Source organism: Sparus aurata, chromosome 7 (assembly GCF_900880675.1).
Source record: "Sparus aurata chromosome 7, fSpaAur1.1, whole genome shotgun sequence".
Taxonomy (NCBI): domain Eukaryota; kingdom Metazoa; phylum Chordata; class Actinopteri; order Spariformes; family Sparidae; genus Sparus; species Sparus aurata.
Window position 1 is genome coordinate 9,928,527 of NC_044193.1, and position 26,141 is coordinate 9,954,667.

Genomic DNA, 26,141 nt, shown 5'->3' on the forward strand with positions numbered 1-26,141 from the left:
CCGTCTGAACAGTCGTCAAATTAACATCGACACCTTTAATCTCACTAACCTAACTCTGTTCTTGAGTCGAACCACCTTACAATGGTTTAGTTTGGCAGAGGACACCAAACATTTCTATTGAGTTAAAACGTACATGAGCTCCTAAGTGGATTTCCCATTATATACAGGTGACCAGCGAACATTTCCATCTGTTCTGACTGCACAGGGAGGGTTTGCCTTCACTGCTTCATAGAGGGCCAGTGGACAGCTCCTTGGCCCCCGATGGTGCATGTTGACCACTAGAGGGGGCTACTGATAGAAGACCACATCATCCGGTGCATGTCTCACTGCATTCATCTGCTTACAGCTACATTATAGTGCGTTATAAAACCATTTTAAATTATATATATATACTGCTTGTTTATGCTTAATGAATTGTAAAAGTGTTACCAGTGTCCTTGGGCAAGATACTGAAACCCAAACTGCTCTTGATGTGATGGGCACCTTGCATGGCAGCCACCGCCACCAGTGTGTGAATTACCGTAAACCGCTTTGGACAAAAGCGTCTGATAAATATAATGTAAATGTTTTGGACGGCATTAAGAATATAGATTTTGAGAGAAGAAGAAGAAGAAAAAAAACCAAAAAAAAAACCACACAAGCTCCACAAACATTCAAATAAAACGTTTTAATATTTCTCACAAGATAGTTTCCACATTGAGTACCGATGAGTTTCGCGTTCGCTAATCTGAAAACCAGTGCGTACAGTAACTACTGCTACATTCATCTCATTTAAACTGTAGTAAAGAAAAACAGTAGCAACACCAGCGGAGAACGGGCGTCCGTGTGAACCACAGGAATGAGAGGGAGCAGAGGAGAGAGACAGAGAGAGACAGAGAGAGAGAGAGTGAGAGTGGGTTCTTCGTTAGTGGTTTACCCATAATGTGCCATCACAATTAACAGCAGGAGGATTCATTATGAGAAATCATTTCAGAGCGATGGCTTTTTTTTTTTTTTAATTAAGTGCCACCACCACTATAGCGTGTGATACTGATGTTCATTGTAACGCACTAATGTCACATTGCAGGGTTTAGATGATTTATCTGAAAGAAGGAAGCTGATCTGGGTTCAGTCAAAAGGCAAACGTTACAGGCCTGTCTGCTGCACTATTAGGGCTCAGGACATGGGATTGGCAACACCGTTGACAGCCACTGTGCAACTGAAATTCACCTGTCACAAAATAAAAAAAAAGAAAATGTCAGGTTGAGGTCCACTTGCAAGCTTGTTCTGGGCTTTTCAGTGGCAGACTAGTACTTAGACTGTCACATCATGACAGCTGGAGTGTCGCCATCTGCTGATGAAGACTGTGAGATGCAGTCGGAAGCTTGCAGGGAAGCCTTTTATCGAATGAACCGTCACCATGTCATTCACCTGGTTCTAGTTGACTCATGGCCTGACCCTGTATACCCCTCAGGTATTGTAACGACAAAGGAGAAACACCACTAACAGAGGTGCATAGACTTAGTTATTAAAAATGGCTATTTACATGTTATATAAACGTATTGTATATTTAATTTTGGCAACCCATTTAGGCAGTCATCACATATTTGGCACCACTTTAGAAAACACGGCCTTCAGTGTAGAATTTGACCTTAACAAACGTCCCCAAAGTGTTCAGCGTTAAATAAATAAATACGAGATTCAATAAATATACCAAGCCCGAGGGTTTACGGCTGTGTGAGGGTGTACTTAGACACAACAGTGATTTGAGCTAAATGCTAACACCAGCACGCTAATATGCTCAATATGTGACCGTGTTAGCAAGCAGATGCCAAGTAGATAAGCCTGAAGTTGACCATGTCCACCATAAGCTTGCTGTGGTTACTAGCATGCTAATGGTTAATTGATAAATCAAATTATCAGTTCATTTTAAATTCTAACTCGATAGTGCTGTATGAAATGTAAGACATTTAACTAATTGTTGTCTTCACTTCGATGTTGAGTAATAAACCCAGCTAGCAAGCCAGTTTAGCTAGTTAGCAGGGTTGCTAAATAGCCACATTGTGCTAAATAACAGTAGAGGTAAGTTACAATGCCTGTGTGCCATGGCTGTTTGCTATATATGTAGCTGGTCAGTATTTGTTTTAGCATTGCTGTTGCTCTAGCTAACAGAGGTTTACGAGCTAGCTGGCTAAAGGTTGTGGATGCTATTTAGCCTGTAGGAAGGATTGATTTCCCTCGGCATGGTAAGCATTTTAAATAAAAGTAGAGGTAATTTACAATGCACTCTGTTTGGTTGCCTCTGCAGCTGATCAGTATCTGCTTTCATCTTTGTCACTGCTGTAGCTAACAGAAGCTAGCAGGCTAAATGTTGTGGATGTTGTTAAAGCCTGTAAGACGGATTGATTGCCCATTTCTTGCCTTTGGGAAAAAAGGGCACTTTGAAATAATACTTACTGCACAGACGCAAAAAATTAAATAAAATGATGAATATAATGATGGCTTTAATAATTTATTAAGTTGTGCCAATTTTTATACGTTCATTTCTATCTCTTTAGATTGTTCACTTTCATGTATATGTATTCCATAATGCCTAACTTACTTATTCAATGCTAAACACTTTGGGGTGCCATCATAACAAACCATTTCTTGAGGCTTAGAGGCTCAAAGTGTTATCTGTACTGACAGAAGGCCCTTTCCTACTACTTTCTAATGTAGCTCAGCACTCTTCAGTTAATCCATGAAGCACCAGACACCAGTATAAACATCGACAAAATGTTGCATCACTGTCTACAACTTCTCTTACATCACCAGGGTAACAGAAACGACTGTAAGGCACTTAAATCAATTAAAAACATAATTACTTTGATGCTGTTTTAGACCAATTCAGGAGGAAGGTCACATGATCAAGACACGATGCCGCTGCTCTGCAGGCACAATTTTAACCATTGCATAGTTTAACAAAATGGACACTGTGCTGTAACAGGGCTCTCAATGCACGGCAGGTAGTTATTGACAAAGTCATCCTTATGCAACGTGCTACAACTGCTTAAAACAAACTGCGGAACTACACAACAACCATACACCGTAAAGAATCTACAATATCATGTATGCATTTGAAAAGCCAAACACAATAGTTAGTCTATGCCTAGATAAAAAAAAAAAAAAAAAAAGGCGAACAAACCACGTTTCAATTTACAGAGGTCATTCCAGTGTTTTGACAATGTCATGCATTTCATACAAAATCCCAAAGCAGTCTCCTTATACTCCTTGGCAATACAAAAACAAAAAAAAACATACTGAATGTGAAATGTCACCACCGTGGTGTAAAAAATAACAATAATTTAGGAAATGGATGGAGTAGTATAAAAACTGAGGACTTTGCATCAACACATACCTGAAGTCGAAAAATCTGTTCTGTAGTCTGATTACTACAGCTGAGAATATAAAAACAATGGGACTGATTCAACTTCATCCATCACAGAGATTTATAGAATACGTAACGATCAGTTGTCAAATCAGCTTCTTGTGTGTCTCAGGACTACAGCAGGGGTTTTCATTTTTGATTATAAATAAGATTTTGCTAGTTTTGAAAGTATAATAAAAAATCTTGAATTTAAATATATATATTTTTTTTATTTCAGTATTTCAGTGGTTTTGGCAGAGAGGAATGTACCATGGAAATACATCTGATCAGACCTTTCTCTCTGGTTACGGCTTCTTGTTCTTTATGAGACTGAATAAAAGACTAAAAATAGCCACTGTAAATGCTGATTTTGTTTCATATTAATTTTCTTAAAGGAGACATTTAAGCTTCATTTTTTTTTTGTTTAACGTGCTTTCATTAATTATCACTTCTGTCACTTCTTTAGGCTCTTTTAAATACCTTGTTCATAAATTAATTTCTCCAGGGGAATGTGTGCATAACATCCTGCTTACATAGATACATAAATAAGATCAAATCTACAAATGATTAATATTTGTCAAGGAAGAAACTTTTAAACTGGAAGACTGACAAAGACTCAGCTAACAGCCAAAACATGTGCATAGCAATACAACATCGATGTGTACACATCTTAATAAGGCATCGACACATTCAAGTTCAAATCTAAGACACAAGGAGTGTAAAGCACTATAGTAATAAATAGATTTTCTTCTATTATTGCTAGTGATTTAAAAAGCAGTGTTCATCTCACCACAAAATATCTACATTTCTGACCATTGATTTAATAACTTCCCTAGATTCTTTGGAATCAATAGAAATAAACATAATCTAGCCTATATCCAAAGATAAATGCATATATATATTTTTTTTAAATATAAAAACTTCTATTTTTGTAACTCATTGTCATCAAAGTATTGATTAAAGCAGACATACTTTTTTTTATAATCAGTCCTTGAAATCAAGGTTGAGGGCTTGAAAAGACAAAAGATGTCACCAAAAAACTAAACAAAAACAAAAATGGAAAAGGTTCAACACATGTAAACACAGGTGAGGGGGAGAAAAACAACAACAACAAAACAACAAAAACAAAATGACACAAACAGGATAAAGGCTCTCCAGCAGCTGGGAGTGTGTGAGCTGCTGACAGGGGTTGGAGATGCAGACAAGGTGTCTTCCAGTAGGGGATGCTAACAGCACTGCTCATTCTCATCCATGCTTACGCTGCTCTTGCGGCTGCTGTCCTTTGAGGCGTCTGGGGAGACGGACGAGAGCAAAGGGTCCCCCCCTCTCACCGGTGATAAGGTGTCTTCCATGAGGATGTCGTTGAGTTTGGAGCCCGGCTTGCTGTGAACACTGTAGTGGCCGTCGGGGAAGTTGGAGTGGCCTTCGTTGAGCTCCAGGGTGCCGGGCGGCTCTGGAGTGCAGGCTGGGTGGTGTTGGTGGTGGGGGTGGAGCGTGTACAGGTCCTGGTGGCAGTCCTCCAGAGCGCTCTCCTGTTTAATGTTCCGGGCCCCGAGGTCGGCCGAGCACAGTGCCGAAGACGCGATGGCCAGACCGTGAGCCCGCGCCTGCATTTCTAACTCCTGCAAGCCACAGACAGACACACAGACAGCTCAGACAGTGAAGAGTGTCCCTTTCTTTCACAATGTCAGTCTTCTTCTATTGTGTTAGGAAGATTAGTCTCTAGATCACTGTGTTGTTTCAGTTGCCCCACAGGAGGTCAGGAATAAAGGCACCCTAATCAAAGGTTTCCCCCAGGAAGTTGCTCAGCGGTTGTGGTAAGGGCAGGTGACCCTCTTTTTGTTTGTGAATCCCCACCTGACTGCGACTGTCAGAGCCATTTGCAACTTGTTAAAGCTCAGAGGGTGTCCTTTCTCTCCCTGACAGTGCTGCTCCAAGTATTTACCGTGAAGCAAACACACAATGTAGACAATCAATCAACGTCGTCAGCTGAGCTCGATCACACAGATCTTAACGCCCCATGTCTTGTGATTAGTTAGTTACAGGAAGTTGGTCTCAGCAGCAAACTCCCTCTTTACCTACGTGGACTTTAGTGGCTCAGCTTGTTTTTCCAAGACCATTGATTTTTATAAATAAATAATTTCTTCTGATGTCAGTGGGGACGTTTATTCCAACCTAACTGTCAGAATAAAGGTCAGGAATGTACGACTCTGCAAACCACGGATATGTTGAGACTTCACATTTCTTTATGCAGCAACTTTATGTTTCAGTTTTCAGTTGTCTGTGCATATGCTCTTCATTAAGTTTGGACAAAAATCTCCCTACTTGATTAGGGGTAGGAAAATATCAGGTTTTGGCTTAAAATATCTTGTTTTGACGCCACAACCATGGCTGGAAAATGTCCCGACGCCTCCTTAGTAATATTCACTGGTTTCATGATTACTCACGTTGAGACAGCGTGGTCTCTCGCTAAAAATATCGCTGCCAAACTTTAAAAACTTGGTCTCTGGCAGCCATTTTGCTTCACGGTAATGCTACAACCATCAACTCCATCTTCTAACACTTAACAACACACCAACAACGTATCCGTGAATTGTAAGAACATAAACTGCCAACACTGACTCCAGCGGTGGTCTTCTACTGACAGTCTCTTTTTCTCGAACTCCCTACATATGACGCTTACCTTTCAAATTTAACTATTGATCAATGATAATGAAGTTGGTTCTACAGCTCTCTGACTCCACATTCAGATCATAAGTCGTTATTAAGGTTTTTGTATATACCTGTATCCTCAACATCAGATGTCGATTGGCATGCTCGAGCTTCTTCTGGCGATTCTCCAGCTCCTTGGCCCTCAGCTGCTCCCGCTGCAGCTTCCTGATGTAGTCCACTGACGCCTTCAGGATGGTGCCTTTGTTCCAGCGCATGTCCCTGATAAAAATCACACAGAAGCCATTAATTGTACACTCTTCGAACCCATATTTTTGATGTCAGACAATCAGCGATTTCCACTCAAAAGAATCCTATTATAGGTTTTTCATTAGAGTCCATGGTCTGCTATAATAGAGCACTTTGTGCCATTAAGCTCTGATAGAAGAGAATAATGAGGTGGAACAAAGAGCGATGCTGCTCTGGAGGTCACCGAGGTGACCAGCGGACATCGTACATTTACGCCGAGTAAGTCACTGACATCACAAGCAGTCATGAGGATGACCCTGAGCTCCCTGAAGAAACGGAGGTTGCACTGGGTACAATCGATCTTTACTTGACTTAACTGAGAAAAGTCCCTGTCATCGGTCCAGTATTTTGATTTTTAGGTCAGAAACCTTCAGGGCAGCCATTTAAAAATGACAAAATAACACAAGCTCTGAGAATTTCTGATGGTGCATCAAGAACATGCACCATATGTTTTTTCATTTCACTCATTATGTGTAATCCAGAGGACCAGCGATGTTTAACCAGGTCTGTTTGTAAAAGTTAGTGTGTATGAGGGCATTTGTGTGGGTGGAGCACCCAGCTGGGGTTCAGAAAGACAATCATCAGAGGACAGACACAACAACAGAGGGCTGCTGGGATCTTCCAGGGCCCCACAGTGAAGGTCGAATATCAAGATAAAATCGCTTTAAGTGGTGCTTTAAACCTCAACAGTACATGCAGACAATATGAGTGTCTCAGAGCTTCTTTCCACTTTGTGATGGAGCTATTTAAATGAGCGTAAAACAGAAAGATCTGCATCAGGTGCACTGACGTAAAGAACAGGATCACATCATTTGAGCCTGTCAAAAACAATCAATAAGAAAAAAAAGAGTTAAGTTCAACTGAAGCAAATATGAGGATTCAACTGCCGGCGACACGTATCAACTGTGTGACGTCACATGTACTTTTGTTAAAAAAGAGCCCCTCTGTCTAGTCCTCAGACAGTTTCTACTTGATAAGATGCTGTAAAGAGATACTGTACAAACACAAAGAGGGAATTTTGTATTAAAAAGACTCTTATTAGCTTCAGCTGAACTTTAAAATAATTTTGTGTACAGAGCTGGGTCAGAGGATCCCTTCTTTGACTTGTAACTTTCAAAAACTTTTTTTAAACTGACTTAAAAAAATCTGTGAACCCTTCTGTTCGGTTGTCTCTGACCTTAAAAAACTTTTTTTTTTTCCCACAGCTGTTGCTTTTCTTGGAACTGCTGGAATAATCTCTTTCTACATCGGCCTCTTCTCAGTTCTAATCATTTACGTTTTCTTGGAGGCAGACATGTCTGGACATGATAGCCAGTAGACAAAAGTAACAAATGAGTGTTATTGTCAAGGAAATCTGTCTTGAATAGGAAATGAAACAAAGAAACGGAGGTTGAAGAACTTACGGGTCATTGGATTTTGGAATTAAAGTTCCCAATTCTTTGATTCGATCGTTGATGTTAAATCGCCGTCTTCTCTCAACTATAGAACAAAAAAAAAAAATTATCAACTGACGAAACTGCCTGAAAACATATAAGTATGTTCAAACGTTCACATTTACATAATTGTACATATAGGTTAACTAAGGGCGATTAAAACTCACTCAGATTATGGTTGTCCTTCTTCTGCCGCTCCTTCGCCATCGCCCTTACCTCTGCTTCAGGGAATAAGGGGTTTGTTTGATCAATAAAAGAAAAACAAAGCAGTGCAGCATCATAAAAAATATACAGCCGCTAACTTGTTTAACCACACGTACCCACGGGGAACCCTTCAGGCCTCTGATAGTTGTCAAATTTGCCGCAGGATCCAGACTTATCCAGCATATGCATGATGGCCGGGGATTGTGAAACTATGTGACGAAAAGAAATGTTGTTTTCAATGTCAGAATGTTCGGAATAGATACAAATATACTGAAAGACACAGATGATGATTACAGGAAGTGGATTATGGATAAAATGCTTCATTGTGGGCTGCACAAAGGCCTTGAGAGTAGAGCATGCTGTCGGAGCCTCGATATCTTAGACGACGTTACTGTTAATTCTCATCCATTACTCATTACAGCGAATCCTTCTTTCACGTTTGATGGATATGTTGTCATGACAGACACTAGGCGTTGAAGTGTTTGCATGTCTCACCAGAGTATTCCCTTTTGATGTTGGGCAGGTTGGCAGGGCACGAGTTGCTGATGGGCATGCCTTGCTGGGACATACCCTGATTACCGTACATGTCCATGAGGTTGGCAGGCACGGGGATCTGAGGACACACAGCAGAGACATTAAGCAAGGATCACCACCCACCCTGCCTCCCGTGATCTGTAGATCCTAATCAACCACAAGGTTTTGGAATTGATTTTAAGATTTCACTGCTTGTTTTTTAAAGCTTTGAATGGTCTGAACTCCTGCTTATATATTTGAACTCCTAATGAGCCTGGTCGCTGCTTGAGATCCACTGGTTCCAAATGGTTCCAAAATCTTGACTTGTTCACCGGAATGATCAGGCTTTCGCTGTCAGCTGTTGTCGCAAACCATCGGTTTTTGACGATTAAGTTTGGAGTGAGTCTCAAAAAACAACTTTTCTTACAAATACGACCTTTAAATTCCGGGTTTGTTTGCCTTTACATATATATTTATTATTGTAAAGCACTTCCTGACTTTGTTTTTGACAGGTGCTATATAAATAAAGTGTATTATTATCATGAATCAGCATCGAAGAATGAGCATGATGGTACGGGAGTTGACAAGTCGAGGTGTCACGATTCTCCAAATCCACATGATTAAATTTTGATCTAAAATGTGTTTCAGTGTGGATAGCTATGCCATTGTTAGACTAATGTCTGGATTTGTAAAGATCCAACAAATTAGTGAAATAATATTCATCAAACATAAAGATTCCAGCAATTAACTAGAAGCTCAGTTTGTCACGAACTTCGGTTTCGCAAATCTGTGTCAAGTAAGCCATCTTCCAGAGAAAATTAATAAAGGATCTCTGGCAATGGTCCCAGTTCAGTCCAGTTTATGCTGCTGCAGGCTACCGGTAAGCTAGCTGTGCTGTTTGCTCTGATGTTCAAAAGTGAAAGCTCATTTGTTTTGATTGGCAGATTCTCAGAATTGACATTGTTAAATGCCTTTCACACTGTGAAAAAAGTTAAACAATGTCCCTGTTAAAAGAATAATTGAACATTTTGGAGAATAGTTAGATGAGGAGATGTATACCACTCTGATGGAAGGCTGAAGACCGGGAACAGGAGGAAAGAGCCTCAGTCCAAAGGTTAAAATAAATCAGCCTACCAGCACTTTTAAAGCTCACTAATTAACACACTATATCTCAGTTATTTAATCCTCACACACAAGAAAAGTGTAAAAAAAATGACAGTTTGTAGTTTTAAGGGCAGTTTATGTGGGGGACATTTTCTCTCGAGTCCCTGCTTGCTTGTCGAGCAACCTCGCAGTGACGAGAAGTCTCCAGGAAGTATTCCCTAACATGTCAGATGATTTCTTACAAAGCATAAGGAACTTTTTTTTTATATTTGCCAAAATATACAGGTTTATGTGTTTATTCCTCCCTCATGTGGTGACCTTTAAAAGAACCAAGGTCTTCATACAGGCTCATTTTAACGCACACACATACCGTGTTAGCCATCTGCAGTCCTGGATCCATGAGGCCGAGGATATCATCACTGTAACTGGACTCCAGACTGATAATGTCATCGATGACATCGTCCATCTAAAGACAAGACAACGTACACAAATGTCTGAGTAGCACATCAGAAAAACATGAGAATCTTTCTCTGTCACTGTGAGATAATTGGGAATTACACCTCACCTCTTTCTCGCAGTTAGCGTTCAAGGTCAATAAGGCCATAGGGCTGTTGGGGGCGCTGTTGCCCGGCCCTGGCGGCATGCCCCCGTGGTCAGAGGACTGGTTGGGGCAGGGCAAGCTCAACACCTGAGAGCCAAGCTTTCCCAGGTACCGCTTCACCTGCTGCTGCTGGGAGCGCTGGATGTGGTATTTAGTTGGATTTTCCAGGTGAGTCTGGACCTATAGGTTGGAGAAAGGAGCGAGGGCAGAGCAGCCTGTTTAGAAATAAATCACAACTATAATTGGCTAGTCAGGTAGAGTGCATACCTCCGCCAAGGCCCAGCAGTCCACTTCCGTACTCACTCATAGATACAAGCCACATAAATACACCTGGTTTGCTTCACCGTGATCCACACAGAAAATTACAAAAACGCCCCAAAAAAATAATCTTGCAAATTTAAATATTGTCTTAAATCTGTCCTTTTCAATTTGATGTGGTGTATTCAGGGCTGAGACAGTTCCCTCATCCAAGTTTCGTGGATATCCGCCAAGCAGTTTTTGGGTATTCACGCTGACAAACTAACCAACCAATAAACACACAGACACAGCTGAAAACATTACCTCCTTGGTGGAGTTAATAAAATAAATATGCACTGTAGTCATAATTACACATTAAATGTTCAATAATTCCGCTTGGAACGGCAACTATATTGTTCCCGTAGTCATATTTTATGTTTCGTTGCCATGCAGTCTTTTATTAGATACAAAGGAGTCTAAATATACCTCCATGTCGTGCCTGTCCCTCATATTTCACAGTACTGACTATTATAAACACTTAAATTGTCCCATATCTCAAAAGAAAGTATTTTCTTCTGAGACGCTGTCAAAAGAGTCTTTCTCACATATTTTTCTTCAACTTCTCTTCTTCTCCTCTTTTGTAGTCCACGTATTTTAAGAGACAAAAATAAGACACCAAACTTTCCGGGGTAATAGATACATTTGATTGCTGCAGATCATTAGTCCCCCCGCCACAAAGCGCTAATGATCCAGAAAAAGCTACTGCAGGCAATTAAAGCAAACTTCAGAGAGAGAGTGTTTGTCAGGCTGTAACACATTTAGAATGGAGCTGCTGCATTCCAGCACACGTTCTGAGTCTATATCCAAACCGTCCTGTCAGTTTTCAATGCAAAAAAACCCCACAATAAATCAAAAATGTCTTTAAACATACCTCATAAGGATGGTATCCAAGCATCTCAAGCATCATTTACAGTAAAGTGATCCGTCCAATTTAAACAACAAAAAAGAAACCTTCCTTCTAAACTAAGAGGTGCTGGAGCTGCTTCCCTCTTGGTTGCACCAGGAGACTAAACTCTGCAAGTATGAGAGCAGACACTTCCAGCTCATCTTTTAAAAGGCAAGAATAGTAATTAGTTATGCATGTCAGGGATTCTCAGTGAGGCACAATGAGCTTCTTCAGATTTGTGTTGTTTTATGTAAAATCTCAATTTATTCCTTTATGGCGTATCAAGTGAGACACCATAAAGGATCTGTCAGGATGTGGTGCTAACAGTTAGTGCCTTTGTTTTGCGAGGCCACCCCTTTTTAGAGAAACTTGCCCGAGGCCGTCACTTTGCAGCATCCACTTTTTTAACCCTGTGGATGCTTGTGCACCGTTCGCAGTTTCAACACGGCCAAAGAACAAACTCAGTCACATCCCTTGTTCGTCTTGGTCTCCTCACCTCTCAGAGTGATGGACATTTTTCAATCTGCGACAACAGGCGTACTGCGTCTGGAAATCGATGAATTACAGTCTCGGCCACTCCATTTTTTTCTCAAACTGATTCATTTGTTCTGCTAAAGCTCAGAGGATTTGGGTTCATTAACAGAGCTGAGGAGGTCAGAGGCTCTGGATGAACTCTGAGCTACCTCTCACATTTCTCTGGAAACTCTTGCAGTTTGCACACTGCACTCGACAGCTGAAAAGATACTGTTACTGAACTAATCCGGTGCATATAAAAGACAAAAGATGACAGACTCCCAACAGCAACTTGATTCACAGTGTTTATTTGATAGTCGGCTGCCTTAACAGTCAATTATCTATTCATCATTTATAATAATGAAATGAAATATGTTGGATATTTTTTCCATCAGCAAACTGTTTTAACCACTGACATAATCGGTGTTTGATCTAAAATCAGTTGGCTACATCAGCAGATAAAAGAAAAGTTAAAGTAAAGTTACTTGAATTTTAAATTGAATTTACACAAAATAACAACTTAATTTTAATTACGGCACTCCTGTCTGTCGCTATTCAACAACTGGCAACCAAATCAAAACTAAATGGCTAAAATGTGATATCAGTTTGTGTCAAATGTCTTTTTTTGTATTTTTTAAATGACAGATGACGTGGATTTTAATTCAACACATTTTCTCACACTAGTATTTTGTGTCTTATCCGGATATATTTGAAAAGCAAGTATCTGTAATCTGATATTGTAAAATATTCATTAATGTGTTTGTGCCCGTCTCCGATTGTCAAGTAAGACATTTTTAATTGATTAAATTCTTAATGGTGATTAAGCAAGTAATCATTAATCATTAACATCCTTATTTACAATACATGGAGTCTAAGATAAAGAGAAACATGCATTGACTCAATATCAATAATACCATATTTCTGGAAATATATACACCAGTCCACCAATCATTCACATAAAAATTAGAGTTAAGTTGCCTCTATTGATGACACGTTGCGTTGCATTGTGGGTAATGTAAGCACCACGGTAAACCTGTCAGCTGGTCTACAGTGCGCCTGTAACACTGTTGGGGTCATTATGGACAGTTTAACATTTTTTTTTTTTTTTAAATCAATGGAGCAGAACCTTTTCAAACTGCCATTACCCACAATGCAACTTAGCCACTGAGTGATATCCCTCGAAGCAGTTTATCAGATTACATGCAGCTTCTTCTGGAGTCACAAAGTCTTTATACTACTTTTTTTACACATATGCAGTTCAGCTCCCCCAAGACTTGTAAACACGCTTTAATCTGTAAAATTGGTGGCGTTACCCTTTAATGTCCTCAATTACAATTAAATGTAAAAATTTCACAGGAGCTCATTCATCTTTCCTAACTCTATTATAGATTTGGGAATCAGATCAGTGGATGGTTTCAGATGAAAATAGCTGGCTAAACATTGGTGAAGGAATGCATTTCCCATTTACAAGTAACAAAATCAAGGAAGCTTAATTTTAACCCAATAAAAAGACACATTCGATCTACAAAGATAATTCAACAAACTGTCCAACGATGTCAAATTATAGAAGGAACATTCATGCACCTGTTCCTATATATTAAACAACATGCCCGACTGAGTATGTAATGTAAGCATGAATACTTTTGTCAACACCTGTGGGTCCCGTTATTTCTTTACTAATAATGAACTCCTTCATGAATATAGGGACACCATAAATTACATTCTTATTATGACATTGTTTCTTATAACTCCACCGCTGTTCTTGTTTTTTTGGCCTTGTTTTTCCCCTCGTACTCAACGTTCATGTCTGTGTTTTTGTGTTTTTACTTGTGTTGTCTCGTTTCCAGGGAAATTGGGGTCGGAGAAAAAGGGATGGGGAAAAATGAGAATGGTAATTGTGCCATTAGTCTGGTCTGTTTACCCACTGGTGCTGGTTATTGCTTTGGAAATAAGAAAAATAAATGAAACCAGTGTATTCTTTGGAACGTGAACCGAACACATGTCACACCTGTTATCTCTCTGCCTGTCCTCCGCTGTTGTTTCAAATATTAAGAAACAATCGGGTCACGCCAGCTTACACGACCGTCTCTCCGTGACTTTCAAATGTTTCCACTTCACTGTAAAGAACAGAAGCTCTTTCAGAGTCTTTTTTCCACGCTTGGACACAGTGCCACTATTCTGCAGGGGATGCTCATGTGAGAGGTGCATTAACATATATCCCCAGCAGGTATGACTGAGATCACCTTGGGCTGTAAATCATCCTTACGGGGTTGTATAGCTGACACCACTGAGGGGGCATTTTTACAGCACATGAATGACTCATTAAGAAGAAGCAGATCACGCTTTGGGCTAAAGGGCACAAGAATAAGAATCATTACAGTCTTTACCCGGCTTTATTTATGGTGTTTAACTTTGGTTTGGTACTGTTACTGATATAAACTGATCAATCAGTCCCACTGTTATCAGATCAACACAATAACTCAGCTTTTCCGCAGATCCAGTCACCACCAACATGTAGATGTTACTTTAACAACCCAAGTTTCAAATACCATTATAAATGAAGCAATGTGGTGCTACTGAGATAAAAAAAAAAAAAAAAGTAATCTTTTTGAAAAAGTAATCTGATTCTCCACACAAAAAGGAACATTGCAGCAAAAAAAAAAAAATCACCTTGTCATAATTGCTATATTTGTAAATATCAAATACCATTCCACCCTCAATATGGCCCACAGGGACATTGGTGCTAAATATAGACCGTAAAGGGCTGCAGAGTATTCAGAAACCTAATCCACATGGATATACTTGAGCCATAAATGAGCAATCCAATTATTTACACTCGCCTGCAGAACTGATCGGTAAACAAACTGTGAAGAGTTGTCAACGACGCTGTTCATGAACTTCAGGTTGGTATAAAAGCTGGCAGGCAGCTAATAAATCTCTTCACGTTTCTTTCAAAGAAAAAGGTTATTTAGCTCAATAAAACAAATATCAGCTATCTATCTAGAAAGTCTTAAATATCAAACTGCATTTGAACGTCAGTCTTTGTAAATTCATTCAGAAATATTTAGTGATTTGAATATTTTCTCGAAAAAGCACCTGAAAGTCAAACCGTTTGGTCTCAGCTGCTCTGCCTGGTTTCCTGTCCGTTTTATTCATTTGACATCTGTGGAGGCTTTTTTACTTACTACTGCGTGAGGTTTATCTCGTGTCTTCCCTCAGTATAATGGTAATATTACATAGTAATATTTCTACCCCTGAAAATTTTTCATTTTTATCAGTTTTGGCTGTGTTTCTGTGCACTGCATGCCAGTGATTCGCAACAATTTGTGTTGACCCATCTCAGGTTACATACAGTATGAATACGGGCTGTGTCCAGTACAACAAACACGTTTCATTCCGCAAAAACTGCAAACACAAAGGAAAAAGTCTAACAAGAAAGAGGCACTTGTGCAGCAGAATTACGTTTCGCTCTCACTTTCCCGTCTCGTTAATTGTCTCACGTCTCATCTGTATGTGCAGCGAGAATTCGTCGTACATTACATTACACCCGCTGACTCTGTGTCTCTTTTTCCGTCTCGTGTAAATTCACACATCCGCAGAACTGATAGCTGTCGATGTCTAAAAATAGAAACAAAGACATTGTACAAAGGATGACTGTAGGAGCCCCATACAACTGTCTCTCACTTACTCTCACTGACACACACACACACACACACACACACACACACACACTAATAGAAACAAAGAGGTCACTATGGGCATCGTGTTTCCAAGTTTAAGGTAAATAAAGTGAAATAAAAATACCATTATAATGACATATATAAACCTTCTGTTACAGTGGATGCAACAGCTGATGTTTGTATGTTAAAGTCTCGACTCCTTCTCTCTTTGATTTCCTCACAGCAGAAATTATTTTAAGAGCTTGAAACGATTAGTCGATCAATGGATCATTAGTCTGCACAGAGCAGCGGGGATGACGTCCTTCTGTAGGCTGACCCAGAAGTTAGTTACGCTCTGGTTCCCTCCACAGAAAGCCTATGAGATTTCTTTAAGTAAAATTATATAGGAAACCAAGATTTTTCATATTTTTCATACCGAGGAATAATAGCAACGAAAGTTATTGGGTACAGCCCTGATTAGATATTTAATTGTTATAGGGTTTTTTGTTTGCTGGTTTGTCCAGTGTGGGAATTTACAGCTTTTCTTTGTCTCGTCTGATAGTAACAGTAAGAGAGTGTTGATCAACCTCGGGTCTCTGTGCACTGCATTCTCCACGGCTTCATGACATCTCATAGACAACAGCCATTGTTCGGTTGTTGTTAAAACAATTAGCAGACCGATCAGTTATGAAAATATAAATAAACATTGGTCTCAGTCTCGTCTGTTTCGTCTTAAACTGCATTAAAAATGAGACATTAGCGTTTCGTCAAGCTTGTTTTTGTCTTCGGGGACTTCTTAAATTATCACACATAATTAGATGATCTCACTGCTCTGAGTTCACTGGAGCCCCCCGAGGGCTGCAGGCCTCAGGGTGGAACATCCAGGCCTCGTCAGTACATACTGTAGCTTTTGTAATGATGAACCAGTCTGAGGGTGAAAAACTATTTGTTTTTAAAAGACCCCGAGACAGTGAAAAAAAGAGATTCTTTTCATGGTGACAGACTGGACTTCTACGGGGTCTTTGTCTCAATCCAAACATGGTGGTTTGCACATTTATGCGTCGGTCCTGGATCTCTAAGAGTCCTAAATAAACTGTGATGCATCTCAAAACACTGTTATCATTTAGTTTGTCAGCCTTTATAAAACACTGGGCAGAGAAAAGCATTCTGGAGAGATCTAGGCGCCAGCAGGACTTGAACTTTACTTTACACAGCTTCCCTTCATGTCCTGTTTCCAAAATACACTGTTTGGGAAATGCGACATCACCCGCTAACTCTCAGCATCTGCAACCGCGGCGAACAAGACCGCTTGTTGTTTATCAGCTCGTCTCGAGCCGTCAACAGGCCCGGAGGCCATCAGCAACATAACCTCCGAAAAAGTCAGAAACACTCTGCGGAAGCAAGCACAAAGCGTCCTGCTGTACTCGGATGGGACACTGGTTGGTGTTTTTTTGTTTTTTTTTACTTCGCCTGCTTGGGGCATTTAATGATGGTCCAACCAGGATACATTAACAAGAATGCCTCCCTTTTGCAACGCAGGCTCGAAGAATAATAGGCCACTTTGTCCCACAGTTAAGCCGCTAACGTGCTCTGTGGAACATGCAGACAACAACTGTGATGCTAATGTGAGCAGCTACTTCAAGAGCAACCTGCGGTCTTCTCCTCCTCTGACGCATTGTCATGCTGTTACGCAAAAGGCTCAGCAAATTATGGACAAAACGCAAACCTTGTGCCCCGAATTGATAGATGTTGTGTAAGATTAGCCTAACAACAGATAATAGGTTGTGACAGTGTGGTTTTCTGTTTTTCCTCATAGCTGTAATAATTAGAAATCTAATATTAAATTACTTTGATGAATTGTATTAAGCAATACTGGCTTATGTAAACAGCAAGTAAGTACAATCTTGAGGTTCTTGCGCTTTATTTAATACTTCCACTCCACTACATTTATTTGATAACTTTATGTATTTATAACTTAAGTAGTGGATTCATCTTTTTAGTCGATAAACAACAAGAACACAACACAGTTTCAGAAAAACTCTGAATGTCCCGTCAATAATCAGTTGTCCCGGAGAATGCAGTATACACGTTTTCCACGTTGTCCTACTGCCACAGCTAGATAAACGGGGAAACTGAATTATAATCTACATAACAAAAAAACACCAATAACTGCATAGAAGGAGCCATTTAATCCTGATTATTTAACCAAAATGAACGACGTTAGCGCTGCAAACCACTTGAAGCACTCGATACAAAACCAGGACCGACAGGGACAGACGTGGAACAAATACCAGCAAAAAAAAAAAAATCTGCAGCTGCCACCACCGCTGCAAAACAATTAACAGAAGAATCACTGGTACATACTCAATGTCCCGCCCCACAACACTACCTGATTAGTTTCACACCACAAGTCAGAGCGTATGAACACTAAATCATCTGAATCTGCAACTAGTAACAAAAGCTATCAAATAAAAGCAGTGGAGTGCAAATATGAAGTAACAGAAAGAGAAAAATGATAATAAACAACAGCTTCGGAGTGATTTTGATGGTACGGTGTCTCGTAACAGGGTGAATGGTGTCTCCGTCTCAGCCGCTCCGCCCCCCCATCACTTGTTTATGCTCCATGTAACTTCAGTGAGGATGTAGGGTCGCCCGTCACACACGTTTACTTCATCGTACAAGTTTTCAACACGTAACGCTGTCATGATGTAAAGAGTTCTGTTTGTAGTCAGCACCTACATTACGTCAGACAAATCGTTACTGACCTGGGACTTGCATTTACGACAGATTTCTACATAATGTTGCTTTAATTATAGTGCCTCAAAATTGGACTTAAGTACAGTTCTTGAGTAAAATGTACTTAGTTACATTCCATGACAGTTTCTCCTAAATTTTGGCGGCAAGATTTTTATTTCTACAGTTCCAGATTCTGGTTATTGGTCTCTTTAATTTGCTAATAATCGGTATCAGCACTGAAAAAAACAATATCGGTCGATCTCTATGAGATACCGTAATACTTGAACTTAAGTTTCATGCGTATGAGTGACTTTCACTTTTTAGTAATAGTTTCACATACTCAATACTCAAGTTTAGGGTACTTTTCAAGTCACTGATGATTAAACTATGCATATTAAATATGTTTTCACTCAAATGATCTAAAATAAAGTATAATAAGTAGTCATTTTTAGATGAAAGATTACAAAATCTGTGTTTCTATCAAATGTCTTCTTCATTAACTCACAAATCAACCGAAATGAGACATTTTAATGGCATCTTTGTATACTTTCTGATGTATATCGGTCACGAGCTGCAAGGATTGTATAATCCAAAAGAAACGTACATTTTTCTTTGCAAGGCTGAAGAATACTTTGTTCTTTTCATGGCACCATAAATCGTCCAAAAATCATTTTTTAACCCTTTTAGGAAGTTATCCTACACAAATTTCAAAGCAAATGTTTTTTTTTTCTTTTTCTTCTCTTAAATATGCCATGGAATGAAAGCAGTGGGGGCTAATTACGAGCATTCTTCACTGAATTAGCGTTCGGTGTGTGGTAAGGCTGTGCTCGCCTTTGTCTTGATCCCTAAACTGATCCCGTACTTATTCTCCAGAAGGTCAGAGGTCACTTGGTTAATTAAGGGTCCAATCAGTCTTTAGATAAACTCATCTGAGCTTAATGTTTGCACTTTTTGAGGTCCAGCAGCTCTGCCTGGTACCCCTGAGCTTTGTGTGGACTCCACTAATCTACCCACAGACAGGGGAGCAGGTTAACCCAGCTCAACAGCGCCAAGCTGGAACGGCCTTTTCATTTGAGGACTTCAGTCAATGAAGAATGTCTGTAAGCCTCTCGCCAAAGCAGAGAAATTACTCTAACTTGATGTATTGTACACAGGGTGAGAGTTCGGGGTGGGGGCGTCCTAAACCTCTCAAAGAGCTGCAGATTATGGAGAGTAAGTAATGTTTATGCTGCATGAGGAGGGCAATGTTTTCAATGGCGATACTGTATTTCAGCGCTTCGCCGCTGGCCCATGCCACACACATCCAGGGTGATGAAGTGTGGCTAATCAAGTAACCATGAAATCTGTGAATGTGTTGTGGATGGATTAAGTTAAACAGAGATTACTCAATAGCTCACAAGTGTATCAGTGCTTCATGCTATACCTAATGTGAGGTGAGACAATGGTAACTTTAATTCACGGGGTCTATGCACAGCAATATTTTATAACAATGTCTGACATAACTTTACTTTTTTATTACTCCCCACTGAAGCATCATCAAGTGACTAGATCTTAATTCAAGATGCTTAAAAGTCATTTAAATATGGAGATGGTATCGTCTTGGACAGTGAAATGCACAAGCACATATATATATTCGTGCAAAGATCTCCAAAAGTGTCACATATTCATTGCACTGATCAAAAAAAGAAAAAAATCAATGACAAAAACCCTGTCACCGAGCTAAAAACAGACACTCTAAAGCACATGGAAAGGTGAATACACAGAAACACCAGCAGATATGCATGCGTCCTCCACAAACTTTTCCAAAAACCTTCACAGTGACGTAAAAAATACATTTTCCAAAAAAAAGAACACACACAAAATTGAGACTCGAGCGACTTAAGTGACACAAAACCCTTGAAAATCTTTCAGAATCACACTCTTTGTCCAGTTAATCACCAAAGTTAAAGGAAAATGACCTAGAGAAAGAGCAACAAAACAGAACGACATTCTGAATAACAGCTACACATGTTCGCCGCCCGCACAACACAGCACAACAGATTTCTCCCAATACTTCACAAAGATCACCAGCTCCCTAACGATAGCACATTGCAGAAGGAGGACATGGAAAACTTACCAAAGGCTCCTGTTAAATGCACGACGGTCTCTACTCGCACAGAAAATCTCAACAGTCTCCTGTCCCTCAGACTGCCGGGGAATCAAAGCTATGAAAAGATGTGAATCTAGCTGAGCAAATAGGATTAAAGATGGCTAAATCCAAATGGCTGGAAGCACAGCATGCATTAAAGAGGAATTCTCTCAGGAAAAGATAATCCCCATATACGCATTTTAACACACTTCACTCACTCCCGTGTTTTTTTCAGTCATAGTAAAACCTCGATTGCCCGACTGTCCGCACACACACGCACGAGTCGATAACTTCTATAAATACAGAGCTGCCTGGACTGCAACAGTGACACATGCAACTTCTAATTCCAGAGGTGGAAACTTTTACACTGTAATAACTTTGACTAATCATTCACGCCGCCCTCTCCCTCCCTACGAACTACAGCCGCGGCCTCTTACCTTGAGCACCTCCATTGGCACCTGGGCAGTTGGCGGCAAACTGGCAGGGACGCTGACATTGATGGCAGGGGTCTGGGCCGCGGTGGTTTGTGGGTACTGGGAGGCCTGTTGTCTCTGCTGCTCCCGCCGCTCCTGCTCCTGAAGCTGCTCCCGCATCAGCTGTTGGCGAAGCAGGATGCGTGATGTCATGGCCGAGGAGCTCAGCGGGGGCTTGGAGGAGCCGTGCTGGTCCGACGGGCTGCTGGGCGGAGGAGGGTCGGGGGGTTTTGGGGGAGAAAGATGTCAGATGAGTGAGCAGAGAGACGGCGGGGATGTGAAGATAGCAAAGGACAGAGAGTGATAACGGAGAGAGGGTAGACAGAGGTCAGGCGAGGAAGAAGAGGTCAAGCAAAAGAGACAAGGGAGGAGAGAGATTAGAGGGAGCGGAGAGCAGAAGAAAAGGGAGAAGATAAAGGGAAGGCAGATGAAATGAAGGGTCAGTGTGAGGATGACTGAAGGGGCAGAGATCAAAAGGAAAATCTACAACGACTAGTCGACTATCTGATCCGATCGTCCGCTATTTACACAATCTCATAATCGTTTCAGACATTTTTTCAGCAACACTGTCGTGCTGTGTTGCCGTTGACCTGCAATCTTATCGAGTTTGTTCTAAGTAACTGCAGAGTGGGAAATACTACGCAATAGAGTAAGAATATGTTCCACTGAACAAACAATAAAAAGGGAACCAGCATGTGTCTGTCCACGACCATTCATTAGCATCGTTGTAATCCTCGCCTGTGTGAGACAAGTAGTCGATGAATCAACCGGATGAAAATTAACAGCCTTCAATTAAACTTAAGTCATTTTTCAACCAAACATGCCAAACTAACATCTGTCTGAAGCACATTTGCAACATTTAGTTAATTAAATAACTGATCAGAGGTGCAACGTGCGAGAATTTCCCACCTCTCAATTAGATACTCTAAACAAACAGGGGGCAGCATATCACCAGAGTAACCGCTAACTGCTGCTAAGTGTAGCTGCAATCAGCTGGTTAGCTCAGTTGGCTGTACTGCTAACTTGACGCCACTAGCATTGGCGCTTTGGATCAGAATCGGCCACGATTGGCTGGTGAGCATGCTAACTTCAGTAGATATCTCTGTAACACAACAAATAGACAAAAACGTTCTTTATTCACATTCTGTTGATAATTTTGGCTATTTTTTTTTTTATATGATTTAGACAAAAATACGTACAAATTGCCCCTTTAATCAATAGCCTCTGTTATGATAATTTGTTAATCATTTCAGTCATTTTTTTTACAGCAAAAATGTCAGAGTGAGAATATTAGGGGACTGTCGGGCCTTGGCGGAGGTATGCACTCTGCTTACTGCTCTTCTAGTTTATGATGTCAATAAAAAGGCCTCTGAGTTTTGGTCTGTTGCTCTGGAAAAACTTCGCTTTGGGCTCTAGGAAAAATAAAGTTAAACAAAGAGGAGTACTACAAAGTACTGTAGTTATAAGATGCAGCCCTACACTTCTGCATGTATTGTTTTATTTCTTAAAAAGATAAAAACTCCAAATGAAACCACTTCATTGTCAAGGCATCAATTAAAAAAGCCACTTCCAGCAAACGGAGCACTCTGATTCTGATCTTCCAGCTGCACTCGCAACGCTTTTTGACGCCACAACAGAAAGAGGAACAGTTTTGATAAAAGGGTTGCTTCAGTTTTCCCACTCCCTTAAATTTAGACGGCTGCTCCCCAGACAGAGCCCTGCAGTCCTAAAATAGAGAGACTCTGCTGAAGCAGAAGTTGTCGGTATGAAGCCTTCATCGAGTGAGTGATCCCTCTGACAAAACCCAGTAAAACGTCTGGCCAATCCAGCTGTGCAGTAATCGCACTAATTAGCCAGCGGAGTCAAACACAGCTTCGGTCTACAGCGTATTCAGTGGGTGTTGAGCCCTCTACATACCATAATTCCCCCCCCCCCCACCCCTCCAGCACTGCATATAATCTCATTGTCTGATACCCCACCCACTGAACCCTGCACAAAATATGTACAATACAACATAGTTTTTCTGATTTGAATCGCAGTAAAACAAGCAGCATGTTTATCTTATAATATTAACATCGACTCAATGACTTCTCAAGACAAATGCATTATTGATCCCGGACAAATCAATTCATTCGAGTAGATTTAATGACCGAACAAAGACTGTAGCTTGTTCTCTGAAAGTACAGAATAACTTTTGGTCTCTCAATCCGACAGCTACTTTTTTTTTGTCCGGTTCCTTTGTACTTCACCCAATAGAATCAGGTTTAGCGTTTATGCATAATTCCCTTGTCTGTGTGACTTTGGGCGATTGTGCTTCCTTTCATCCTCTAAGTTTCAAACAAAAGTCACTGGATCTAATTATTTAAGTTTTTTTTTTTTTTGTTCATTTCCACCGCCAGAGCTGATTCCTTTGATTCTTTTTTCCTTTCTTTAATCTGTTTCACTTTTTGACTGTTCAATACCAAAAGCAGTTTCATTTCCTCATCATTCTTGTTTCCAGTTTGAAAACTCGTAAAGAGTGAATTTCCTTTGAAGTAAAACAATTAAAAATGCAGATGACACGACCATAGCATTTTGGATATAATCTTTAACATATTTCCTTTAAAACTGTGCTCTTACATTTCACATAGTTTTACGATGTCATACATATTTTTCAAATTTAATGTGCTGGAAAAAATCAACTATTATCACACCCACACCCTGACACACACGCTCATGGACACTATACTGGAAAGTAACTCAGTATACAGTCTATACTCAATTACAGGAGTGTACTCAAGTACAATATTGAGGTTCTTGTACTTTACATAGAGTATTATCCAGAGGCAAATGATGTAGCTTTTACTCCACAAAGTTTATCCAACAAGATTATTATTACAAAATGCAAACAACATACAAATTATGATTCAGAAATATTAATTACTCTTCACAGCTGTGAATATAAAGCAGGTAAAATGACTCCACCTTCACCAGAAGCAGCATTAAAGTGATGTTTACACATTTATGCATCAAAGTTACAATCCAATAACCAAATCTGAAATTTTACTTTCAGTATTTAAAATGTGGTATATGGACTTTTCTACTTGTCTACCGACTTCTCAGCCCTTCACCCAAAGAAAACGTCAATTTCATCAGTCGATTTGAATCGCTCCATTAGGAAAGAATAAATCATTAGATTAACAGATCGGGCTGATTTCTCAGAGGAGTGCAGTTCATCAAGCGACCTCAGTAGGCCCTGCTTTGTCCGATTAATTGATAAAGAATGACTGTGATTGGTGGCTCGCTGTGTTTACAGCCTGTCTGTCCCTCTCAATCAAAATAAAAGTATGTATCCAAGAACTGTTAAACAGGACTAAATCAGACCGGCTTCCCTTCCGGATCATTCATGGAAATTAGAACCTTGCAAGTTTTGCTTTTCCTTGAAGCAGCAAAAAGGTTGTAGCATGTGTTTTAGTTAATTTGGCTCATGTGACAATGCACGTCCTGCAATTTGCCTATATCTAATGAGCCATTAGGGGGTCAATGAGTTTCTTGCCCAAGGACACTTGCTAACACTTGCTAATAAGTACTATGTTGTTAACTGTGTTCACCCTTTTTAGTTTAGTTTGTTAGCATGTTGAAACTAGTTAATTAGCACTATGTTGTTAACCATGTTCATCATTTCAGTTTAGTTTGTTAGCATGCAAACATTTGCTAATTAGCACTATGTTGTTTACCATGTTCACCATTTCAATTGAATGGTAATTTGTCTGATAAGCGCTAAATGCTAATTAGCTTTTGTGGACAATTGATCGTAAACCAATTTGCAAATGCATTGCGAGGGCCCCATGGATATCTGTGAGGAGAAGTCAAATTATCACCAAGTCAGTGGACTTTGTCCTCTGGGCAGAATTTCTTGTTGTTGAGATATTTAATTCTGGACCAAAGTGGACCAACTAATCAGTCCAAAATAATACCCACAGAACTTTCATTTGAGAGTTATATTAGCAGATATTTGTCGTAAAAACCTTTATTATAGGTTATATTTTGTTTTTTTTTTACAGGAAAACCAAGATTTGTACTGAGTGAGACATTTTACATCTATACTGTAAACTTGTCAGCGCTCTCTGGTGGACAAAATATGTAATATTGTTTCTAAATATCCCAATTACTTTGTACTGATCAACCATCATAAACACCAATATCAAGATATTTGTGACAAGCCAACATCGGCCGGTGTAATCAGTCACATTGACGTGCAGGTCAGACTGTACTTGGCATAATTTTAAATAACTGTCAGAAAGTTCAAAACAACCACATTATGAAATGTCTGCAGTCAGAATAACAGGAAATGAATCCCAGCATGTTTCCAAATATAGGAAATGGTTGATAGCTGAGATGAATTGAGATTTGTTGCTTCTCATGATTCTTTTTTAATGCATTTCTGATTATAAGATTGACTTGTGTGTGTTTATATGTGTGTGTACTGATGACCAGAAGCCCTCTCTACAAAGCAAAAGCTCCACTGCTGTGTGTGTGTGTGTGTGTGTGTGTTTCCTCCTTTCCACTGTTCAATGGCTTTGTGCCAAACAGACCCCTGAAACACATAAAAAGCTCTTTTGTCCTTTTTAACTTTTTCACTGTGTGTGTGTGTGTGTGCGTGCACGTGTGTGTGCACCTCCTCTCATGTTTGTGTGTATCTCGAAGAGGGAAAACACAACAAAAAAACAATGGCTGCACAGTGTTGGAGAGCCCCACCCACCCAACTCATGATTCCTCTGATTCTGCTCACTACTCCTACTTCCGCTCCTCCATCATAGTCTATTAGTCCAACAGTCAGAGCCGAGTCTCTGATGGAGGACAGACAGACAGACAGCAGTCAAACAGGGACACGAGGCAGCTTTGCATCCAGACACAGGAGAGGATGAGCAACAGTGTTGAGTCTGATTAGAGTCAAAACACAGAGCTATTAGAGCTGCTAATTGAAGCTAATAGCTCTGCCTCATGGACAATAATAGTACAGCAAAAACCTCGTCTAAAAACGAATGGCTTTACATTAAGAATTAATCTATTTTACTATTACAAACAAGTGTCCCCAAGCTCTTTCCTGATCATCTCTTCAAAAAAAGGTGAATGTAATTTGTCAAAGTGTCAAACCAAGTGCAACAATGCTTCTTTGATAAAAAAAAAAAAAGATTATGATTTGTATTATTAACCAGAACCTGCCAACTATTCTCTATTCTCACAAAACACAATGCACAAGGAGAAATCT

The 26,141-nt window shown here is 40.0% G+C and overlaps 1 protein-coding gene across 5 annotated transcripts in view; it reads right to left on the minus strand.

Moving 5' to 3' along the window:
• Positions 1-652: 652 nt before the first annotated feature.
• Positions 653-26,141, minus strand: part of LOC115585605 (microphthalmia-associated transcription factor-like) — a 34,352-nt gene continuing 8,863 nt past the window's right edge. For 2 of the 5 annotated variants that reach the window (XM_030424099.1, XM_030424101.1), the window contains exons 2-10: positions 20,855-21,092; positions 10,163-10,378; positions 9,968-10,063; positions 8,476-8,593; positions 8,097-8,189; positions 7,944-7,997; positions 7,747-7,822; positions 6,169-6,316; positions 653-5,007 (exon numbers count right to left, since the gene is read on the minus strand). In XM_030424099.1, the coding sequence (XP_030279959.1) occupies positions 4,612-5,007; positions 6,169-6,316; positions 7,747-7,822; positions 7,944-7,997; positions 8,097-8,189; positions 8,476-8,593; positions 9,968-10,063; positions 10,163-10,378; positions 20,855-21,092 (1,435 nt within the window). In that variant the 3' untranslated portion in view covers positions 653-4,611. Of the gene's footprint in view, positions 5,008-6,168; positions 6,317-7,746; positions 7,823-7,943; positions 7,998-8,096; positions 8,190-8,475; positions 8,594-9,967; positions 10,064-10,162; positions 10,379-11,366; positions 11,494-20,854; positions 21,096-26,141 lie in introns of those variants that run through there. The other 3 variants (XM_030424100.1, XM_030424098.1, XM_030424103.1) reach the window with 3 other exon arrangements.